Source organism: Leopardus geoffroyi, chromosome C1, assembly GCF_018350155.1.
Source record: "Leopardus geoffroyi isolate Oge1 chromosome C1, O.geoffroyi_Oge1_pat1.0, whole genome shotgun sequence".
Lineage (NCBI taxonomy): Eukaryota > Metazoa > Chordata > Mammalia > Carnivora > Felidae > Leopardus > Leopardus geoffroyi.
In genome coordinates, this window is record NC_059328.1 from 160,720,684 (window position 1) to 160,740,958 (window position 20,275).

At 38.1% G+C, this 20,275-nt stretch overlaps 1 protein-coding gene and 1 long non-coding RNA gene across 6 annotated transcripts in view; one reads left to right on the forward strand and one right to left on the reverse strand.

Moving 5' to 3' along the window:
- Positions 1 to 20,275, reverse strand: part of SLC25A12 (solute carrier family 25 member 12) — a 207,081-nt gene that overhangs the window by 77,919 nt on the left and 108,887 nt on the right. For all 5 annotated transcript variants that reach the window (XM_045480199.1, XM_045480196.1, XM_045480195.1 and 2 more), the window contains exon 3: positions 3,657 to 3,799. In XM_045480199.1, the coding sequence (XP_045336155.1) occupies positions 3,657 to 3,799 (143 nt within the window). The remainder of the gene's footprint in view (positions 1 to 3,656; positions 3,800 to 20,275) is intronic.
- Positions 1,043 to 8,501, forward strand: LOC123599077. Its single transcript, XR_006712959.1, has 4 exons — positions 1,043 to 1,141; positions 7,207 to 7,216; positions 7,805 to 7,811; positions 8,488 to 8,501. It is a non-coding gene; the product is annotated as an uncharacterized LOC123599077 (long non-coding RNA).

Sequence of the window (20,275 nt, forward strand, 5' to 3'; positions counted from 1 at the left end):
GGGAGGGGCAGAGAAAGAGGAGAGAGAGAAATCCAAGCAGGCCCCATGCTGTCAGCACAGAGCCCAATTCGGGGCTCCATCTCAGGAATCAAACTGTGAGGTCATGACCTGAAACGAAATAAAGAGTCCGATGGGTGGACAGATGTTTAACCAACTGAACCATGCAGGTACCCTATGTGATCTAGCTCTTTGAATCAGATTTCCTACAGAACCCAATCTGACTAATTCCAGAGAGAGGAAAAAGGAAGCTTAAGAAGTTTTTAAAATCTGAAATAGGAAAGATTTACCTTTCACAAAGAGAAATAGATTTGTCTTTAAGTGAACACTATTAACATTATCAGATACTTTCCTAGCCAAAACCCATCTTTGATCTATTCTACTCTGGCAACTTAAACCCTTGATTCCATTCAACCACATCAACAATGCAACGGAGTCTGGGAGAACCACATGAAGCTTCAAAACAAACAAACAAACACACTTACTGAGATAGATGAGCAAAAATGGTCACAAAAGAAGCATCTGAGAAGATATGGGTACTCTGAAAGCAGGTCTCAGGCCAAATTAATGACAATAAATACTATCCTAGTTTTTAAAAGAGCTAAATATATATGTTACCTTTAATAATTTTGAAGAACGAATTCTGATTAAAAATAATTTTCATATGCATTACTATCTAATCACTGTTAAGAAATCCAATGACTAAGTGGTTTATCATAGCTTATCAGCTGATTTCACTTTTTTTTTTCAATGAAAGGGACACTTTATTGAAGTCCCAGGGCCCTGGGTCTTGGGCAGAAGGCATCCCTGCGAGTAAAGGAAGAGCCGGTAGACAGGCTTTATTTGACCTTCTTGGGGCGTGGGTTGTTGGTGTGGCCACACTTCTTGCGGCAGTTAACTGCACAGGGGTGCAACACTTGTGGCAGATCATCCTGTCGCAGTTGTATTTCTGGGCCAGCTGGCAGAGGGAAGGCTCAATGATGCCACCCACAGGCAAAGCACCAAGTATAGGGTGGACTCTTTCTGGGTATTGTAGTCTAATGAAGTGCAGCCATCTTCCAGCTGTTTGCCAGCAAAAATCAGACGCTGCTGGTCAGGCGAGATGCCCTCCTTGGCTTGGACTTTGGCTTTGACATTCTCACTAGTGTCACTGGGCTCAACCTCGAGGGAGATGGTCTTGCCCATCAGGGTCTCCGCAAAGATCTGCGTCTGCAACGCTGCCACCAAACCGTTGGGAACCTAGTTGTGACTTTTTTTTTTTTAAGTTTATTTATTTTGAGAGAGTGTGCATGCGCACAATCGGGTAAGGGGCAGAAAGGGAAGGGGACAGGGGATCCAAAGCAGGCTCTGCGCTGACAGCAGAGAGCCTGACATGGGGCTCCAATTCACAAACCGTGAGATGGTGACCTGAGCCAAAGTCAGATGCTTAACCGACTGAGCCATCTGGGCACCCCTGATTTGACTTTTTAAAAGACTAATCACGAAATGTATGCAAGTTCCCCAACATCTACCACTGACAAATTACATAAAATCTTTATCTAAGATATAAAATATTCAAATTTCATGCACTAGATTTTGTGGGAAAGTATGAATACTAACCCTAGGTTCAAAGAAGTTAGATATCAACATTTCTAGTTTAGCTATAGTCTCCTAGTTTACAATATAGTCTCTAGTTTATAATAGTCTCCTAAACAAATTTCATTGCATGCAAATCTTGCCCTATTTCAACCTACCATTTTTTAAAAATCTCATCATATCTGGGGCGCCTGGGTGGCGCAGTCGGTTAAGCGTCCGACTTCAGCCAGGTCACGATCTCGCGGTCCGGGAGTTCAAGCCCCGTGTCAGGGTCTGGGCTGATGGCTCAGAGCCTGGAGCCTGTTTCCGATTCTGTGTCTCCCTCTCTCTCTGCCCCTACCCCGTTCATGCTCTGTCTCTCTCTGTCCCAAAAATAAATATTGAAAAAAAAAAATTTTTTTTAAAAATCTCATCATATCTGCAGTAGTATCTTTTTTTTTTTTTTATTTTAGAGAGAGGGAGCATGAGTCGGGGAGAGGTGCGGAGGGAGAGAGAATCCCAAGCAGGCTCCACACCCAGCATGGAGCCTGTTGCAGGGCTCGATCCCACAACCCTGGGATCACCAACTGAGCCACCCAGGCACCCTATGGAAAATAACTTTTAACAACTCCTCATTGCCTAGTTTTTCACACAACTACCTCTACAGGTAGGAGAAAGAACCTGGGCCTTTGAAGGCCTGAGGATGTAGCTTGGAACTCACAAAGCAAGAAAAAATTTTCTTTACAATTCATAAGAATACTCCATTTGTTCTATAATACAGTCATATTTGATCTTAACTTAAAAACGGTGTGCTTTTTCCCCTGAGTAAAGTGACACTCTAGTAAGATGCACCTTGCTATTTCTGTGACTGCACACACCCATACACTGCCAGGCTAAAAATACCTCCAAGACTAAGTCACGAGCCTACAGGATACAGTCAAAGCTTAGCAGAGACGGTCCCCAGTTCCACTTCAACCACAATTCCAAGAGTAACAAAGCAAAACCACAGCCACACCAAGGTACATGTAACACAACCTCTTCAATGTCACTCCCCAAGACACACACACACACCACTGCTATTCCCTTTCCTGGAATTCTCCCAGCTTATCCAACCACCAGCAACTTCCCATTCATCTTGCCAGATTTCACTCAAGTATCTCTTCTATGATGCTGTCCTGACCACCCAAAACAGAGTTAACTATGCCTTCTTGGGTGTCCTTTGTATCTTTCATATACTTCTATTACAGCATCTTATACCCAAAGTATTCTTTTCTTTGTTCACTCATCTTTTTTCTCACTAGGCCATGAGTTTCTTCTTAAGGCCAAGAACCCCATTTTTTTAAATTTATTTTTTTAATTTGTATCCAAGTTAGTTAGCATATAGTATAACAATGATTTCAGGGATAGATTCCTTAATGCCCCTTACCCATTTAGCCCATACCCCCTCTCACAACCCCTCTAGTAACCCTCTGTTTGTTCTCCATATTTAAGAGTCTCTTATGTTTTGTCCCCCTCCCTGTTTTTATATTATTTTTGCTTCCCTTCCCTTATAGAACCCCATTTTATTTATGTTTGTATTACTAAGGCCCAACAGTGCCTGGCTAATGGTGGTTGTTCAATAAATGTTTGTCAAATAAATGAGTAGACAGATAAATTAATAAATACTACTAAGTTCTTCCCTGATTCATTCTTCTTCATAGCACTTCTAACCTAACATGCTATAATTTACTTTTAAATTTTTGTATTGCTTTTGCATTTATCACTTTACTTGCTGATGTAATTCCAGTTCTTAGAACATTAGAAAACATAGTAGGTACTCAATGTTTGTTGAATGAATGAAAGAAAACCATTCTGTTCAGATTATTCAATACAAAATATGGTTCTCCATATATAGTTTACTTCCAAAAAAAACCCAAGAAACAAATGCTAGTTTTGCCCAATCCTTGATAATGGCAGCAAGTAATACTTCTTATAAACTTCTAAGAAAAGATAATGGTTTATTAATATTAAAATTCCAGGTGGTCATAGGTAAACTTAGGGTGTTCCTATTTTTTAGTAAGATATTGCAAAACATTCATTTTCAAAAAATGTATAAAGGTTCTTACCCATCCTTGGTTTGATCGGCTACTCCTGCCAAGAGCTGCACGACCTTCGGATTACTATTTGGATCATTATACAGTCCAAGATAGCGCTGGACAAAGTCTTCTGGGGTCATGTAATGCTCTCCATCAACCTCAGTACTGGCATACTAAAAAATAAATAATGTATACTTAAAATTAAAATTATTCAACATCATATTGTAGCCAAAAACATTTTGTGAAAAGGTATATAAAGGACAGTATCGAAATCAAAATAAAGATAATAAGTGCAGGATAGTGCATTTTCCTCTGGACAGTGAAAAACAAACACTCAGAGCCAGATTTAAGAACACTGGCAAAGTACTGACACATGCCACAACATGGATGAACCTTGAAAACATTACAAGTTAAAGAAGCCAAAGGCAAGAGGCCACAGATCGTATGACCGCATTTACATGAAATGTCCACAAGAGGCAAACCCACAGTGACAAACAGCAGAGGCACAAGTGCCAGGAACTGGGAGGAGGGCAAATTAGAGTAACTGCTTTAACATATATGGGGTTTTTCCTGGGGACAGCGACCATGTCCTGGAATTAGATGGTGGCAATGGTGGCACACTGTAAATATACTAAAAAAAAAAAACACTGCAGTGTACTCTTAAATGGTTAAAATGGAGAATTTTGTCTCATGTGACTTTTATTTCAACTAAACATATAATATGTAAGAGATGAAATACGAGAAAGATGAAGAAAGGTGAAAGGGCAGCCAAGGTGACTAAGACCTGAGAGTGAGAAGGTGACACGTGTAGACTCCCAGAGGCTTCCCACCTACAAGAGTGGGGAGCAGCAGGAGAACACAGGCTGCCAAACCTTAAAAATAAAACGAATGAGAAAAGCATGACAAACACGCAAGACCTTCCATCACAGGTATTTGTTCTACGTTCCAGTAGCTGGAGAAAAGAAACAAAAATATTCTGCTTTTAGGTCATTAATTTTTAAAAATAAAATAGAATCTGCCTGTCAAATAAAGACCTCACTATTTTAAGGGTTTTACGCACTATGGCATGATCAAACACAACCAAAGCTCTCCTCTTCGGGTTGCAGCTGATCAATTTAGCTATTTCAGTCAACTATCAAAGTAGTAACATCAGAAAATTTCCCAGAATTGAAGAATACAAGGGCTAAGTGCCAAGCACAACACAGTAAAACAAACAAAAACCTACACCAGGCCATGGCCCATCATCATAAAATTACAGAACACCAGTATAAAGAGAAAATCCTACAAGTTTTCAGAGAGAAAAAAGGTCACTTATAGAGAATTATGAATCACGGGCACCAATGCTTCCTCAACAGAAACAATGAAGCTTGAAGACAATGCAGTAAGGCCTTGAAAATTCTAAGATAAATGATTTGCAGCCTACAATTCTAAACTGAGCCAAACTTTGAATCAATTATAAGGGTAGGTTAAAAGTACTTTGAGATATCCATGTTCTCAATACTTTTTTCTCTTGCCATGTGCCTCCTCAGGAAGCTATAGGAGAATCTGCTCCAACAAAATGAAGGCATGAACCAAGTGGGATACAAAAATCAGATGACCCAATCCAGAAAAGTGGCCAAGAGAAATCCCAAGACAACAATTGTGCTGCAGGCCTCTAGAGTACATAGTCCTGGCAGGGAGCAAACGAAGGGCTCCAGGAAGGAAAGCCACTGGGAAAAACGGAATGCTTATCCAAGGCATTTGGCTAAATGAAAAATAACATGGGGAGGAGTATGAACCTTTGTTCAAATGTCACCTTCTCAATGAGATCTATTCTTATCACCCTATTTAGTATTATAACCCATGCCTGCACCTATATTCCCAATCCCCCTTACATTGCCTTTCCCCCCCCTCGGCAGCTATCACTTTCTAACACACTATGTATTTTACTTCTTTATTATGTTTACTGTCTATCTCCCAACAAAGGAAGGAATCTTTGTCTAGTGTGGTCACTGATGTATCCCAAACACCAAGAATAATGCACTTGGCAAGTAGGCACTTGGCAAACCTTTTTTTTTTTTCTTTTGAGAGAGAGAGAGAGAGAAAAAGAGAGACAGAGAGAGAGAGGCAGAGAGAGGAAAGAGAGAATCCCAAGTAGGCTCCCCTCACAGCACAGAGCCCAAGCCATGGCTTGACCTCATGACCTGAGCCGAAATCAAGAGTCAGATGCTTAACCGACTGAGCCACCCAGGTACCCCAGCACTCAGTAAATATTTGTTAAATTAATGAATTTGTATGAGGTACACAAGTTGCTAAGTAAATGAAAAGTTAGATAATTTTTAACTCTATCAGAAAGTAAATTATGAAAAAGCATTTTTGTTGTATAAAAACAGGAAATACATGACTTGGCTCAAATAAACAGTATTCACGGTCATAATAATATAGATACCAGATATTAATTTAATAACAATGATAAACATACTGAGAGGAATGGAGGAAGAAGAATGGAGGAGGAAGTAGTGTAAGGAGGTCCTCAACTACTCTCATAGAAAGTCAATAATATCTAGAAATAGCAGTATAGAAATATGAAGGGAAATACCAAATAAACAGTTAAGAGTTAGAAGTGGTTGCTTCTGTATCAGATAAAGGGCTAGTATCCAAAATCTATAAAGAACTTATCAAACTCAATACCCAAAAGACAAATAATCCAGTGAAGAAATGGGCAGAAGAGATGAATAGACACTTTTCCAAAGAAGACATCCAGATGGCCAACAAACACATGAGAAGATGCTCAACGTCACTCATCATCAGAGAAATACAAATCAAAACCACACTGAGATACCACCTCACACCGGTCAGAGTGGCTAAAATGAAAAACTCAGGAAACTACCGATGCTGGCAAGGATGTGGAGAAACGGGAATCTTCTTGCACTGGTGGTGGGAATGCAAACTGGTACAGCCGCTCTGGAAAACAGTGTCAAGGTTCCTCAAAAAATTAAAAATAGAACTACCCTATGACCCAGCAATAGCACTACTAGGAATTTACCCAAGGGATACAGGAGTGCTAATGCATAGGGGCATGTGTACCCAATGTTTATAGCAGCGCTTTCAACAATAGCCAAATTATGGAAAGAGCCTAATTATCCATCAACTGATGAATGGATAAAGAAGATGTGGCTTATATATACAATGGACGACTACTTGGCGATGAGAAAGAATGAAATTGTACTATTTGCAGCAACGTGGGTAGAACTGGAAGGTATTATGCTGAGTGAAATAAGTCAGTCAGAGAAAGACAGATATCATATGTTTTCACTCATATGTGGATCTTGAAAAACTTAACAGAAGACCATGGGGGAAGGGAATGGGAAAAAAATAGTTACAAACAGAGAGGGAGGGAGGAGAACCACAAGAGACACAAATACAGAGAACAAACTGAGGGTGGATGGGAGGGTGGGGAGAGGTGAAAGTAGATGATGGGCATTGAGGAGGGCACTTGTTGGGATGAGCACTGGGTGTTGTATGTAAGCCAATTTGACAATAAATTATATTCATAAAAAAAAAAAAAAAAGAAGTGGTTGCTTCTAGGAAATAAGGCAAGGATGGGAAGGGTCACAGAAAAGGACTGTTGGTTTGCTTTTTGGTTAAGCATTTCAAATGTTCTCATTTGTGAATCTGACTAAACCAAGCAACCAGCTCTTTCAACAAGAGGAGAAATAAATAAAAAATGTTTCCTCTGTCATATTCTAGAAAACCCCACAGAGGCTATCATAGCAAATGCTTGATCAGCCTGCACACAGGTATACATATTTTTACTAACTTGTACTACCCAAAAGCACCTAACAAATATCACCCCAAGATAAAGTCATGTTCACTTTACGTTCTATAAAAGTCATTGCTGAAATGGTCCTAAGTTTAAGTCCTGGCTCAACAACTCCATTCTCCTCCCAGGATTCTACATATATCACACATCTATAAAATTAAGACTAAATGATCTTTGACATTTCAAAACAATAAGTATGCAAATATAGGATAAAGAAAAAATAAACTGTATAGTATTAATACTAATAGTGAATGGATTCTACCAATTATTGTCGACTACTTCTTCTATTCTGTTTTCCTCAATATCCTTCATAATCTTACATGTTTTACCAAGATCAGAAAACCACAGAGTTAAGAACAGGCAGGAGTGGGGAAAGGCACAATGTCAGAAAGACTACTGCAACTGGAAAGAGGAATCAACACAAGGAAGTCTAAAAATAGAATTTAAAGCCATTGACAAGTCAAAAACTCACTAGATTATGAGTGCCAAACAATGGTATGAGAAATGTACTATAGGATCCAAAAAGGAGTGGCTCGTTCTAAGGACAGGTGGAATGGGGCTGCAGTAGGAAAGAGAGAGTATGTTCAGAATAGGCCTTGAAAGTAAAATTTGATTTTAACTGCAACAGACAGAAAGGGTCTACAAGGTTTTAAAAAAATGTGAATACAGAGATGTTAAAATAAATTATTCTTTTTTGGGGGGAGAGAACTAGTTGGAGACACAAATGTTAATAAAGAGAGGGCATACAAAGATATGAAGCAGGGGTGCCTGGGTGGCTCAGTCAGTTACGCATCCCAATCTTGATTTCCGCTCTGGTCATAATCCCGTGGTTCATGAGACCGAGCCCAGCATCAGGCTCCTTGCTGACAACACAGAGCCTGCTTGAGATTCTCTCTCTCCCTCTCTCTCTGCCCCTCCTCTGCTCATGCTCTCTCTAAAAATAAATAAACTAAAAAACAAAAACAACAACAACAAAGCAAAGATGTAGAAGTTGAAATGGAAAAGACAAAGGCAGTTTGAGATCAAATGATGGAAGACTTTGAATGCTAAGTTGAACAGTCTGAACTCCATTCTGTGGGTAATGGGATGCCACTAAAAGTTTTAGAGGATGACAGAGACATGATCTGACCTGTGCTCTCTCTTGTGGCAATGTAAAAGATGATCTGGAGAAGACAGAAAATGACTGGGGGCAGGGAGACCAAGTGTCAGCTACTGAAGATCCAGGTGAAAGAGGATGAGACCTGAACCAAGGTGGTGGGAGTGCAAATGAAAAAACAATGGGTACTTTCACCCCTTGCTAATGACTTTTTAAAGATGATTTTAATAGTGTTACAGTCATACCATTCAAAATTCAACAAGTACATTGGGGCACCTAGGTAGGTAGCTCAGTCAGTTAAGCATCTGACTCTTCGTTTCGGCTCAGGTCATCATCTTATGGTTTGTGAGTTCAGCCCCTGTGCTGGGCTCTGCACTGACAGTGTGGAGCCTGCTTAGGATTCTCCATCTCTCCCTCTCTGCCCCTTCCCCGCTGTCTCTCTCTTTCAAAATAGATAAACATTTTTTTAAAAATTCAGGGGCACTTGGGTGGTTCAGACCGTGGAGTGCCTGACTCTTGGTTTCAGCCCAGGTCATGATCCCAGAGTCGTGGAAATTGAGCCCTAGTCAGGGTCCTGACTTAAGATTCTCTCTCTGTCTCCCTCCAAAGGCAATCAATTTCTGGATTTTTTTTTAAAGTTTATTTTTGAGAGAGAGCGTAAGCGCACCCAAGTTGGGGAGGGGCAGAGTAAGGAGGACAGAGGATCTGAAGCGGGCTCTGTGCTGATAGCAGGGAGCCCGATGCAGGGCTTGAACCTACAAACCAAGAGATCATGACGTGAGCCAAAGTCAGACTCTCAACCAACTGAGCCACCCAAGCGCCCCAGAAGCAATCAATTTCTTGTCTGTCCTTCCAGAGGTGTTTTATGCATAAATGATTATACATATATGAAATATATGCATATACATGCTAATGTATACACATGCAAATGTGCATAAATACTCTTACCCATTTCTCTTTTTTACACAAATGATAACATAATTATTAATTAACATTGTTCTGTAGATCTTACTTTTTTCAATTTCAGTCTTGTTGAAAAGCAATTCAGCTACACACACACACACACACATACATATATATGCATATCATATATAAAGAACTATAAGAATGCTCACATCTTTTGTCAAAAAATCCTGGCCTGACTCTTATGAGAAATTTAAAAGAAGGAAGAGCAAAACACAAAATGCAAAATTAAAAAAAACACTAGAGATGGGTTATGGAGATCTTTGTTCTCTTCACAACTGTTTGCTACTTGCTTTCTGTAATCAGATGTCAATTCTCAAAAGAGAGAATATGAAAACATTTCAGTTAGTATTAACAAAATGCAGCAACTAATTCTCCATTTATTTTTGCCACATAGATGCCTAATATCTAATACTAATACCTGAATTTGACTGCCAGGACTACCACCACTATACACACAGAACACACACACACACACACACACACACACACAGAGTAAACTGTACCTACAGAATCACCAGGATTTCACAACAATCTTGACTTTAAAACTATCAGGAAATAAAACTATCAGGAAATAGCCTTAGCACAAACCACTAGCACAGCAGCCAACAAGGAAAACAAATGCTTTTGTTGACAAGTACTGGAACAGGCTTTGCCAGTATCTGGGGTTATAAATGATGCCAAAGAATCAATTACCCTGAGGTATTTTGCTAATGTTTTCCCCAACTCTCCTACTCTATTTTAACTTGATTTTAACTGAAAGATAAAGCATATAGCTCAGAGGGGAAAAAAAGTCTTCTCATCCATAAGGAGTCAGTACTTGACTTCTCCAGGAGACAGTTAACTAATTAACTCATTAAATTACAGACAATTACTTGGCAATGTCAGTGAGTCTGTTGCCTGAACAGACAGAAGAGGGAGTGTAGAACAGAAACTAGAATCTACCCACAGTCAGTCAAGATGCTAAAACATTGTAGGTATTATGTTAACAAAGCAAAGCAGATACCTCAAAAACAGGTGATTTATTTAAACAAAAAGTATATTTTAAAATAAGAATGACTCATTTAAATAGTTTCATTACTTTCAATGCTTATTTTAATTGCTGGACAATAATGTTTTAAACGAAGTAAACATGGCCTACAGTAACACAGAAGGCTAGAAATCAGAAAAGATTAGGTGGCCATATTGAGACCTTCTCCTTCTGCTAACCAAAATGACTTGCATGTTTATACTAAAAAGAATAAAAAGAAAATTAAAACAAAGTTTTGGGTCTCCCATGCTAAATTATTCTAAAAACCTAATATGTCAACTTAATAGTTTCATAATATTTCCATTTTGTTCCTGTCATTTCAAAGGAGGAACAAAAATGACTTTAAATGAAATTAACCAAATATTATATCCATACTCCAAATAACTTTAGAGTTAATCATTTGCCATTTCAAAGATGTCTCTTAAGCAGTTGTAAATCTCTCTTGGGCAGGAAGTCAAGGACACATGAAAGACATTGACAAGAAGTAGCTGACAGTATCCAAACAAAAATAGGTGATTTATTTTCTTGACGAAACTTTCCAAATCCAACTCAAGTATTTGAATGTAAAAGTACACATAGCTTTGACATTTCCAGAAATATTTAAGTTTACACTGAGTATAGTTCACATGTGCTTGAAAAAGTCTTGACATTATAAAGCTTGAGAAATGAAATGGATCTCGACGAAAGATCAGAATCTTTATACATTGATTGCTGATAAAAGATGGCAGGGTTTCACATACAGATATATATAATTACACTATTGCACTTACACAGAACTACCTCTAGCTCCAAATGAGATCATGTTATCTCCAAATGTTTTGCCTATCCAGCCAACAGATCAACATATTAAGGTCTCACTTGACTGGAGTAAGTTGGAGAGTAGTAATTCCTTTACAATTTGCCAAACTTTAACCCATATAGCAGGTTACCTGTAAAGCAGACTTTACAAAGAGTTTTCACACAACCCTAGATTTCTATCGAGTACAAGGGGAAAAAAGAAGGTTAACTTAAAATTTAATGACACGAATGAGTAAAAAAACCAAATAGTCTAAATGATACAAATTACCTGTTTAAATGATTTAAGTTCAAAAACAGATCTTTTGATATTTTATATGTCCAGAAGATTTTCCAGAGGTTATAAAGAAAAATTCTGATCTCCTGTAACTAGAAGGCTGGTTACTTTTTAAAAAGTACACAGTGTATCAAGATCAAAGATTTTCTTTTTAAGTATGTACACCAAAACCAAGTAATATATTTAGAAGCATTACTTTTTAAGCCAAAAATCTGCTATTATCAAATCTTCCAGGTAATTTCGCTTTCACTTAAAAACATTTATTAAGTACCAGTCGTGTGCTGGACATTATGCCTGATACCAGGGATGCAAAGATCACAAAAACATAGTTCCTACCCCAAATAACTCAGAGACGGTGGCATGCTGGACACTGAAACCAGGGTCTAAAAACAAATTCTAATCCCTGTGCCATTAACTAGTTGTGATTTCTTGAGTCTTCTCTGAGTCTCTTCTCTAACAAGATGATACAGAAACATTAACGGTCTTGACATAAGGAAAAAATGAGATCCTGAACACCAAAGTTCTTGGAAATTGTAAAACTAATAACACATAATGAAATACTGTAGTTACTCTAAAATGCTTAGAAACACAGAAAAGCAAAGGATCCAAATTTCCCTCCTTGCTTATTTAATTATTCTGCTTTTGCCCAAACATGAAGGAGTTAATGTTCTACCTCCTCATCTTTCTCCAAACCAAGGTTTCCTTGGGGTTGGCTCCCACTGTTGTTGGGTTTACCAAATCAGTCCTAACTGGTCTAGCCAGCTTCATCTCTGCTCATCCAACATGTGGCTGTAATAGGAGTCAAAACAGACTGCTGCTCCAAGACTTTGTTCCAACTGAGATGAACTGACATTTTCAGATCTTAACATCCTTCCAATTTCAGTAACTCTCACATGACAATGCCACAGAGTTCAGTAACTACAGAGATCATGTAAAGCATTTCCCATACAGAAAAGTGAATTACAGGAACGATGGAAGAGCTGAGCTTCTGAAGCTAATCCTCTTGCTGTCCTTCACTTACATGGCTCTTACTCCTAACAGAAACCAAATTTAGTCAGGAACCAGGAACGTATGCCATTTCACTACACAAGCACTCTGCATAATGAGCAGACCACAACAAACCCTGTTACAATAGTACAATGTGGAATTTATCTATTATAAATTAATATTCTAATAAGAAAAAATAATTCTAACACATACGGCCACTTTTTTAAAGATTTTAATTAGTGATGCAAATTTTTTCCGATATTTACTAAAATCAACTACACACACATTAGAAAAAGGCAATTTTATACATCTAATTTTAACTAGCACTCTCAGTCATGTATTTCAGATACACTAGAAACAAAACTTTCTATTGGATTTTGCAAAAAAGGTTCTCAGAAGTCTGCCTTTCTAACTCAGTTTGCCTCCATGAAATATTATGTGCTTATTTTTCTTTTTGCTTTAATATATGTATTTTTACCTTCCATTATATCAAATCCTATTGTCAGCGACTAAACAATGTAATTCCTAACAGAGCAGAAAGGTATAAGCTCTTTATTAATCACTGAAATCAACTGAAGCTACCATAATAAACTACGTATATCAAAACAATTTTCCCCTCAAAGTTTCCAAAAACCTTGGAAATAAAATAATGACCCCAGAGAACTCAATAACTGAAACTAGAATGATTCTCAGGGCAGATTAAGTTGAATAATTAATTCACATTGTTCTTAAAATAAATACTTCAATCTCTTGGTCTAAGTAACCATGGGAACATACAAGGAGCATATATATTTATAAGCCTGGGCAAATCATGTCTTTGACAATCAAGGTGCAGCTCCTAGGGGGACAGAATGCTTTAAGGTTGGTAAGCCTTAATTAAATACCAAGATTTTTGTCACAGAGAAAGAAGGACCTTTTTCCTGGTAAGGAGTGGAAAATATTAGAAGATTTAAGAGAAAGGACAACCAAATGTAATGTATGAACACGTCTTGGATCATGATTTTAATAAAGCAACTCAAAAAAACGAAACCATCAGGGAAACTTCAACACTGAATGGAAATCCACATTAAGGAGTATTTTTACATGAAATAATCAAATTATGATTTGATGGTTTTCAGAGTCGTCAAGTATCAAGTCATCATTCAGTAGCTTTTCGAGATACTAAAGTATTCATATATGCAGCGATACAATGTCTGGGAATTGCTTCAAAATAATCCAGTGCAGCTGTAATATCGAGGAAGCAAGATTAGCCAAAAGAGCTGATGAAGCTGAGTGACGGATATATGGTAATTCATTATACTATCTTCTCTAACTTTATATAGGCTTAAATTTTTCCATAATTAAAAAGGTTTTTTAAAAGGATACAGAAAAATAATGAGGTGATTATATATATACTAACATACCTGTATCTCCCAAACAAAATTAACTTAGAAAGGCAAGTTGCATTGAAACATATAAAGCAAGTCTCTTCTATTTACTGTATAACCTTGAGCAAGTTACCTAACCTTTCTAGGGCTCAGTTTCTTCACCTATAAAATGAGAATGTTAATTGCTTCTCGGCCTTTTTGGCTAAGATCAAGTGTAAAATGAGAATGTTAATGGTTCCTACCTTTTAGAGTTGTTTTGAGGACTGACTATAATGATTTATATAAAATACTTAAAATAGTGCCTGAGACATAATAGTGACTAAGTAAGCAAGAGCACAGTTCTAAAAGCCCAATAGTGGCCATAGAACTGATTTCGGTGAATGATGCTTTAGAAACTTCAGTATTATTAAGTAAAAGAGAGCTGGACAGAAGGGGGAAATGATTTTTTTTTTTTTTTTTAGTTATACACATAAAGAATGAATTATAAGTCTTTCTTTCAGATCTGTGTCTTGGTATTTCAGAGCTTACAGTTGGACTATTAGTCCTTCTCTGATCCAGATTGAGCAGTTGAAGGTTCCAAAGAAAACTGTTATCATCCACATATCATCCACAGTCTATCTTAGACCATGGCTATACCCCTTCTCAGAACCTACAAACTTGAGAGAAATTACTTCTTATTCTTATTTCTGAGTGTGGAGATTTGTAAATATCTTCAGGTATATGTCTCAACAATATGAGTAATTAGCTGATTATATGTACATAATCATAAACACATATTAATATTTTAGTCACTTTATAGGTCCAGCACAGTTACCTGGGAAAGATAAGGGACTCAGATCTTATTCACGAAAGAAAAGTCCTCATCCCAACTTAGAAGGAAAAAAAGGGACCAAGGAACTAAGCTCCATGTGTCAGGCATCATTTACAAATTACCTCATTTAATTGTTATAACATCCCTATGTGCTAGGTGTAATAATCCCTTCTTAGGTAAGGAAACTTACTGGTATAAATACCTAAGGTCCTAGAGCAAAAAGGCATCCAGTAAGGACTCAAATCCAGATCAGACTACAAAGCTCTTGCAGGCTCAAGCTACACTCTGCTGCCTCCTGGATGAAAAAGAGTCAGCTGAGGCCCCACTCAAGATGTTCTAAGAACCCTACGGACAGAAAGAAATTAAATTGGAAGAATCACAGTCTAATTAAAGCAGTCATCCATAAGAAAGCATAGAAACGTGTAAGGAAGTTCACATTTCTTTTTTTTTTAAGTTTATTTATTTATTTTGAGAGAGAGAGTGCATGCGTGAGCAGGGGAGAAGGAGAGAGACAGAGAAAGGAGACCATCTCAAGCAGGTTCGGCACAGCACAGAGCCTGAGAATGGGACTTGAACTCACGACTGTGACATCATGACCTGAGCTGAAATCAAGAATCAGACATTTAACCAGCTGAGCTACTCAGGTGCCCCGAAAGTTTACATTTCAATATGATCTATTTCAATATGATCTATTTAAAATGTAAACTGAGGGGCGCCTAGATGGCTCAGTCGGTTGGGCATCCGACTTTGGCTCAGGTCATAATCTCACGGTTCATGGGTTCAAACCCTACATCGGGCTCTGTGCTGACAGCTCGAAGCCTGGAGCCTGCTTTGGATTCTGTGTCTCCCCCTCTCTCCTCCTCCTCCCCCGCTCACACGCTCTCTTCTCAAAAATAAACATTAAAAAAAATTTTTTTTTAATGTAAATTGAGGGGCGGCTGGGTGGCTCAGGTCATGATCTCACGGTTGGGTTTGTGAGTTCAGGTCCCACATCAGGCTCTCTGCTTTTGGCACAGAGCCTGCTTGGGATCCTCTGTCTCTCACTCTCTCTGCCTCTTCCCAGCTCATTTTCTTTCTTTCTTCCTCCCTCTCCCTCTCTCTCTCCCCAAAATAAACAAACATTAAAAATTTTTTTAATGTCAATTATTCCACTTCCAAGGTGAAAGACCTTTGGTGGTCTCCACAACAATCTGTGAAAAAATCCAAACTCTTCCCTGCGGCCTACAAACAAGGCCCTGCTTGATATGGCTCTCCTTCAGTCCCATCTCTCACTGGCCATTCACTCCCTCACTTACTGATGCTTCGGACACACTGGCCTCCTTTCTGTTTGTCAAACATACCAAGCCCTTATCCACATCTAGGCCTTTACACATGTGAGCCCTCTGGAATTCTCTACCCACTTTATAGTCTCATCTCTAGTCCCACCTTCTCAGGGGTCTTTACTGACCACTTTCTTGAAAAGTGATGGCCTTTTCCATCATTGTTTGTTTTCTTATTAGACTTGTCACCCTCTGAAGTTTGTTTTGTTTTGTTTTTTTAAATGCGTGGGCTTTGCTACTGTCTCAGCCCCACCCAGAATGAGTTACTTTCACTGAACTCCTCTATCTCAACTCTATAAAGGTAGAACCTAGCACAATGCCTGGCACACGGTAGGCAATTAAAAATATGATTGGTAGTAGAACATGACATTTAATAACACTAATTTTCTCATCTTTTCAATTATTTTTCAATCCTTGTATCAGACTCAAGGATAAAGTCTCATTATGGTGCTAGTATGCCCTTAATGCCTAACACTTTTTTTTTATGTTTATTTATTTTTGAGACAGAGAGACAGAGTGTGAGCAGGGGAGGGGCAGAGAGAGAGGGAGACACAGAATCTGAAGCAGGCTCCAGGCTCTGAGCTGTCAGCACAGAGCCTGACGTGGGGCTTGAAGTCACCAACCATGAGATCATCACCTGAGCCAAAGTAAATGCTTAACCAACTGAGCCAGCCAGGTGCCCTGTCACTTTTTTTTTTTTTTTAATGAAAACTTTATACAGTTTATTGCAAATACTAATATACTAAAGATACACGCTATCATCTTCAATTCCTAAATTCTAAAAAACTGGTGAAAACACTTAACAGTTTAGATAAGAAAACTTTAGATCCCCTTCTGTGTGTCTCATAGACTCTCATTGGCTTTATTCAACCCAATTTATTCTGGGAAGTCCTCTTTTAACTTCAGATTCTGAAATTTCTAAATTCTTACTTTTTTTTAATTTTTTTAATGTTTATTTTTGAGAGAGAGAGAGAGAGAGAGAGAGCACGCGCAAGAGAGAGCGCACCAGTGGGGGAGGGGCAGAAAGAGAGAGAGGGAGACACAAAATCTGAAGCAGGCTCCAGGCTCTGAGCTGTCAGCACAGAGTCCTATGCAGGCCTCAAACCCACGAGCTGTGAGATCATGACCTGAGCCGAAGTCAGATGCTCAACCGACTGAGCCACCCAGGCGCCCCTATTCTTACTTTTTAAATTATTCACTTGATCAAAATCTAATACATACACATTAAGGCTTTATTTTTACTTTCCTCTAATTCTTCTATAAATGTATATGTGTAAATATACATACAACATATATGAAGCGGCTTATAGAAAACTAGAGTCATGCTATAGACACTTCTTTACACCTTATCCCACTTAATAGTACATTAGAAATCTCTAAATCAGCTGAAATAGGCCTAACTCATTCTTTTTAGTTTTGCATAATTTTCCATGGAATGGTTTTTCCATAGTTTTTCTATCACTCCCCTCTGATAACATTTCTGTTTTCTTTTTCCTACTTTTTCTTCCCTCAAAGAACAATTGAGTGTTACAACTAACAACCTTGTACATATATATTTTTATGAGTATTTTTATTTTTCTGGGTTAAATATCCCCAAAGTAGGATTGTTTATTCAAACGGTATCTTTGTTTTAAACTATTGCCAGATTGCTTTCCAAAGAGTCTTTGTTTTCACAAATACCCCATGAAAGCACCTTTTTTCTCCACACTGGGCCTCAGTCGATGTTATCACTTGTGATACACATTCCATCCTTTTGAAAACATAGCCCTGGGGCACATGGGTAACTCAGTTAAGTGTATGACCCTTGATTTTGGCTCAGGTCGTGATCTCCTAGTTCCTGAGTTCAAGCCCCGCATTGGGCTCCTCAGTGACAGTGTGAAGTCTGGTGGGGATTCTCTCTCCTCTCTCTGCCCCTCCCCTCTTTCTCTCTCAAAATAAATCAACTTAAGAAAGAAGAAAGAAAGAAAGAAAGAAAGGCAGGCAGGCATCTGGGTGGCTCAGTTAAGTGTCCAACTTCAGCTCAGGTCATGATCTCAGTTCATGAATTCAAGCCCCACTCATGAGTTCAAATCCCACTTGGGATTCTCTCTCTCTCTGTGCCCCTTCCCTATGAACACACACACTCTCTCTCCCTCCGCAAAATAAACTTAAAAAGAAAAAAAAGGAAAAGATAGCCCTAATGCATATTCCAACAAGGTAGAAGGGTCTCCTGCTTAATTAATTCCCTTCTGAGCCCCAGGTTATTGTCAAAAATACGTACATATGTAATATGTAAACAAATATTTATTGAGTAAAAGAATATTTCTTTTGGGGTGCCTGGGTGGCTCAGTCCGTTAAGCATTTGACTTTCGGCTCAGGTCATGATCTCGTGGTTCCTGGGTTCGAGTCCCGAGTCAGGCTCTGTGCTACAGTTCAGAGCCTGGAGACTGCTTCGTATTTTGTGTTCTCCCTCTCTCTCTCTTCCCTCCCCTACTCATGCTCTGTCTCTGTCTCTCAAAAATAAATAAACATTAAAAATTATTTTAATAAAAAAGGATATTTCTTTCAATTAAAAATGAATACATTATCATAAAAACACTAAGGAAGAATCACTCTTTGCTTTACGTTAGCAGCACCTTCTTCCATTTATTCTATAAAATAAACAACACAGGGGTGCCTGGGTGGCTCAGTCAGTTAAGCATCCAACTTAGGCTCAGCTCATGATCTCATGGTTTGTGGGTTCAAGCCCTACCTCTGCTGTTAGCACAGAACCCTCATCAGATCCTCTGTTCCCCTCCTCTCTGTCCTTCCCCCACTGTTTCTCTCTCTCTCAAAATAAACTTTAAAAAATAAAATAAAATAACACAGAAAACGCATTTTCATAATTTTTACATGGGATATGATAATCATTGTTACATTGGGTGATAATGAGAAAAAGAACAGGTTCAAAATAATACTTGAGTTCTACACTGCAGTATATTTTTGGTCTAACATATATAATGATACAGTCTTAACACGTGTTGCTTTTACCATACAATACATTGATAAGCAAACAACAAAAAGTCTACCAACCAAAAAAAAAAAAAAGAGAGATCTTGACAAATCATTCACTTATAACAGTTTTTGATAAACCTACTTTGCCACATAGCATAGACTAACTTCTCATTTTGAAGTTCCTCACGTTTATAACAATCAGCCTGTGACAGTCCTGTTATCCTCACCTTACCTCCCTCTTCATTGCTTCTCTTGTCTCCTTTTGCTACTGTATATTTCTGATGTAGCAAAATCGGGTCAATGATAGTGTGTGGGTGAGAGGTAAAAGAAAAGAGAAATCAAAAAATGACAGTTGTAAGGGTAGTAATAGTAAAATCTTAGCTTGACAACTGGTTGTAAATTACAGCACAGTCTAACACATAAGAATTCATTTGTTGTGCTCCAACTTTATGAACTTGTAGGAAGCTGGAAAAAGCAGAATCCTAGTGAATATTATTGCTCCTTTTTTTAACTAATAGAAAATATAGGTCATCAAAATTTGAGAAGCAATGAACACAGAAAAAATAAACCTATGTCCCTATACTCAAAATAGTAATGCTTCACTTTTCTAAAGCCCTTTTCACATACTTTTAAACATATATATATCAGCATTTTCAAAGAGAAGTATTTTCCTGTTTACAAAAACAAATGAATATTAATGCCACAGATCTAAATTTACAAAAAACAGCTTTCAGTTGTATTCCAAAATTCAAAATTAAATCTCTCTGTAGTCTTTAAATATCTCACTGATCCAGAACTCAAGTAACCCCCAAATCCTACCAAAATCAAATTATACTAATAACAGAATAATTTTAATCTTTGACCATATCCTTTTTTTTGAAACTACTTTAAACTCCCATAGGACGATTCTCCCTCGTTCTCCTCCTCCTTCTTCCCACTTTAATTATGGATATCACTTATAAATCAGTCCCTTATTCCTGGTCCTGTTTCTTTTATATTTAAACTCCTAACCACAAGGATTTATCTACCACCTGTACAAATTTGTATCTCTCCACTCCTGTCAGATTTAACATATTAGGACATACTTATTTAACAATGAAACTTAAACTTCTCTCCCCCACCAATAATTCCCAAAATAGATGCCTTATCAATTAACATCCATCCAGATTCACTACTTCTTCCTTTACTTCTATATTTAATACCAAATTCAATAGATTCATCCCTTACAA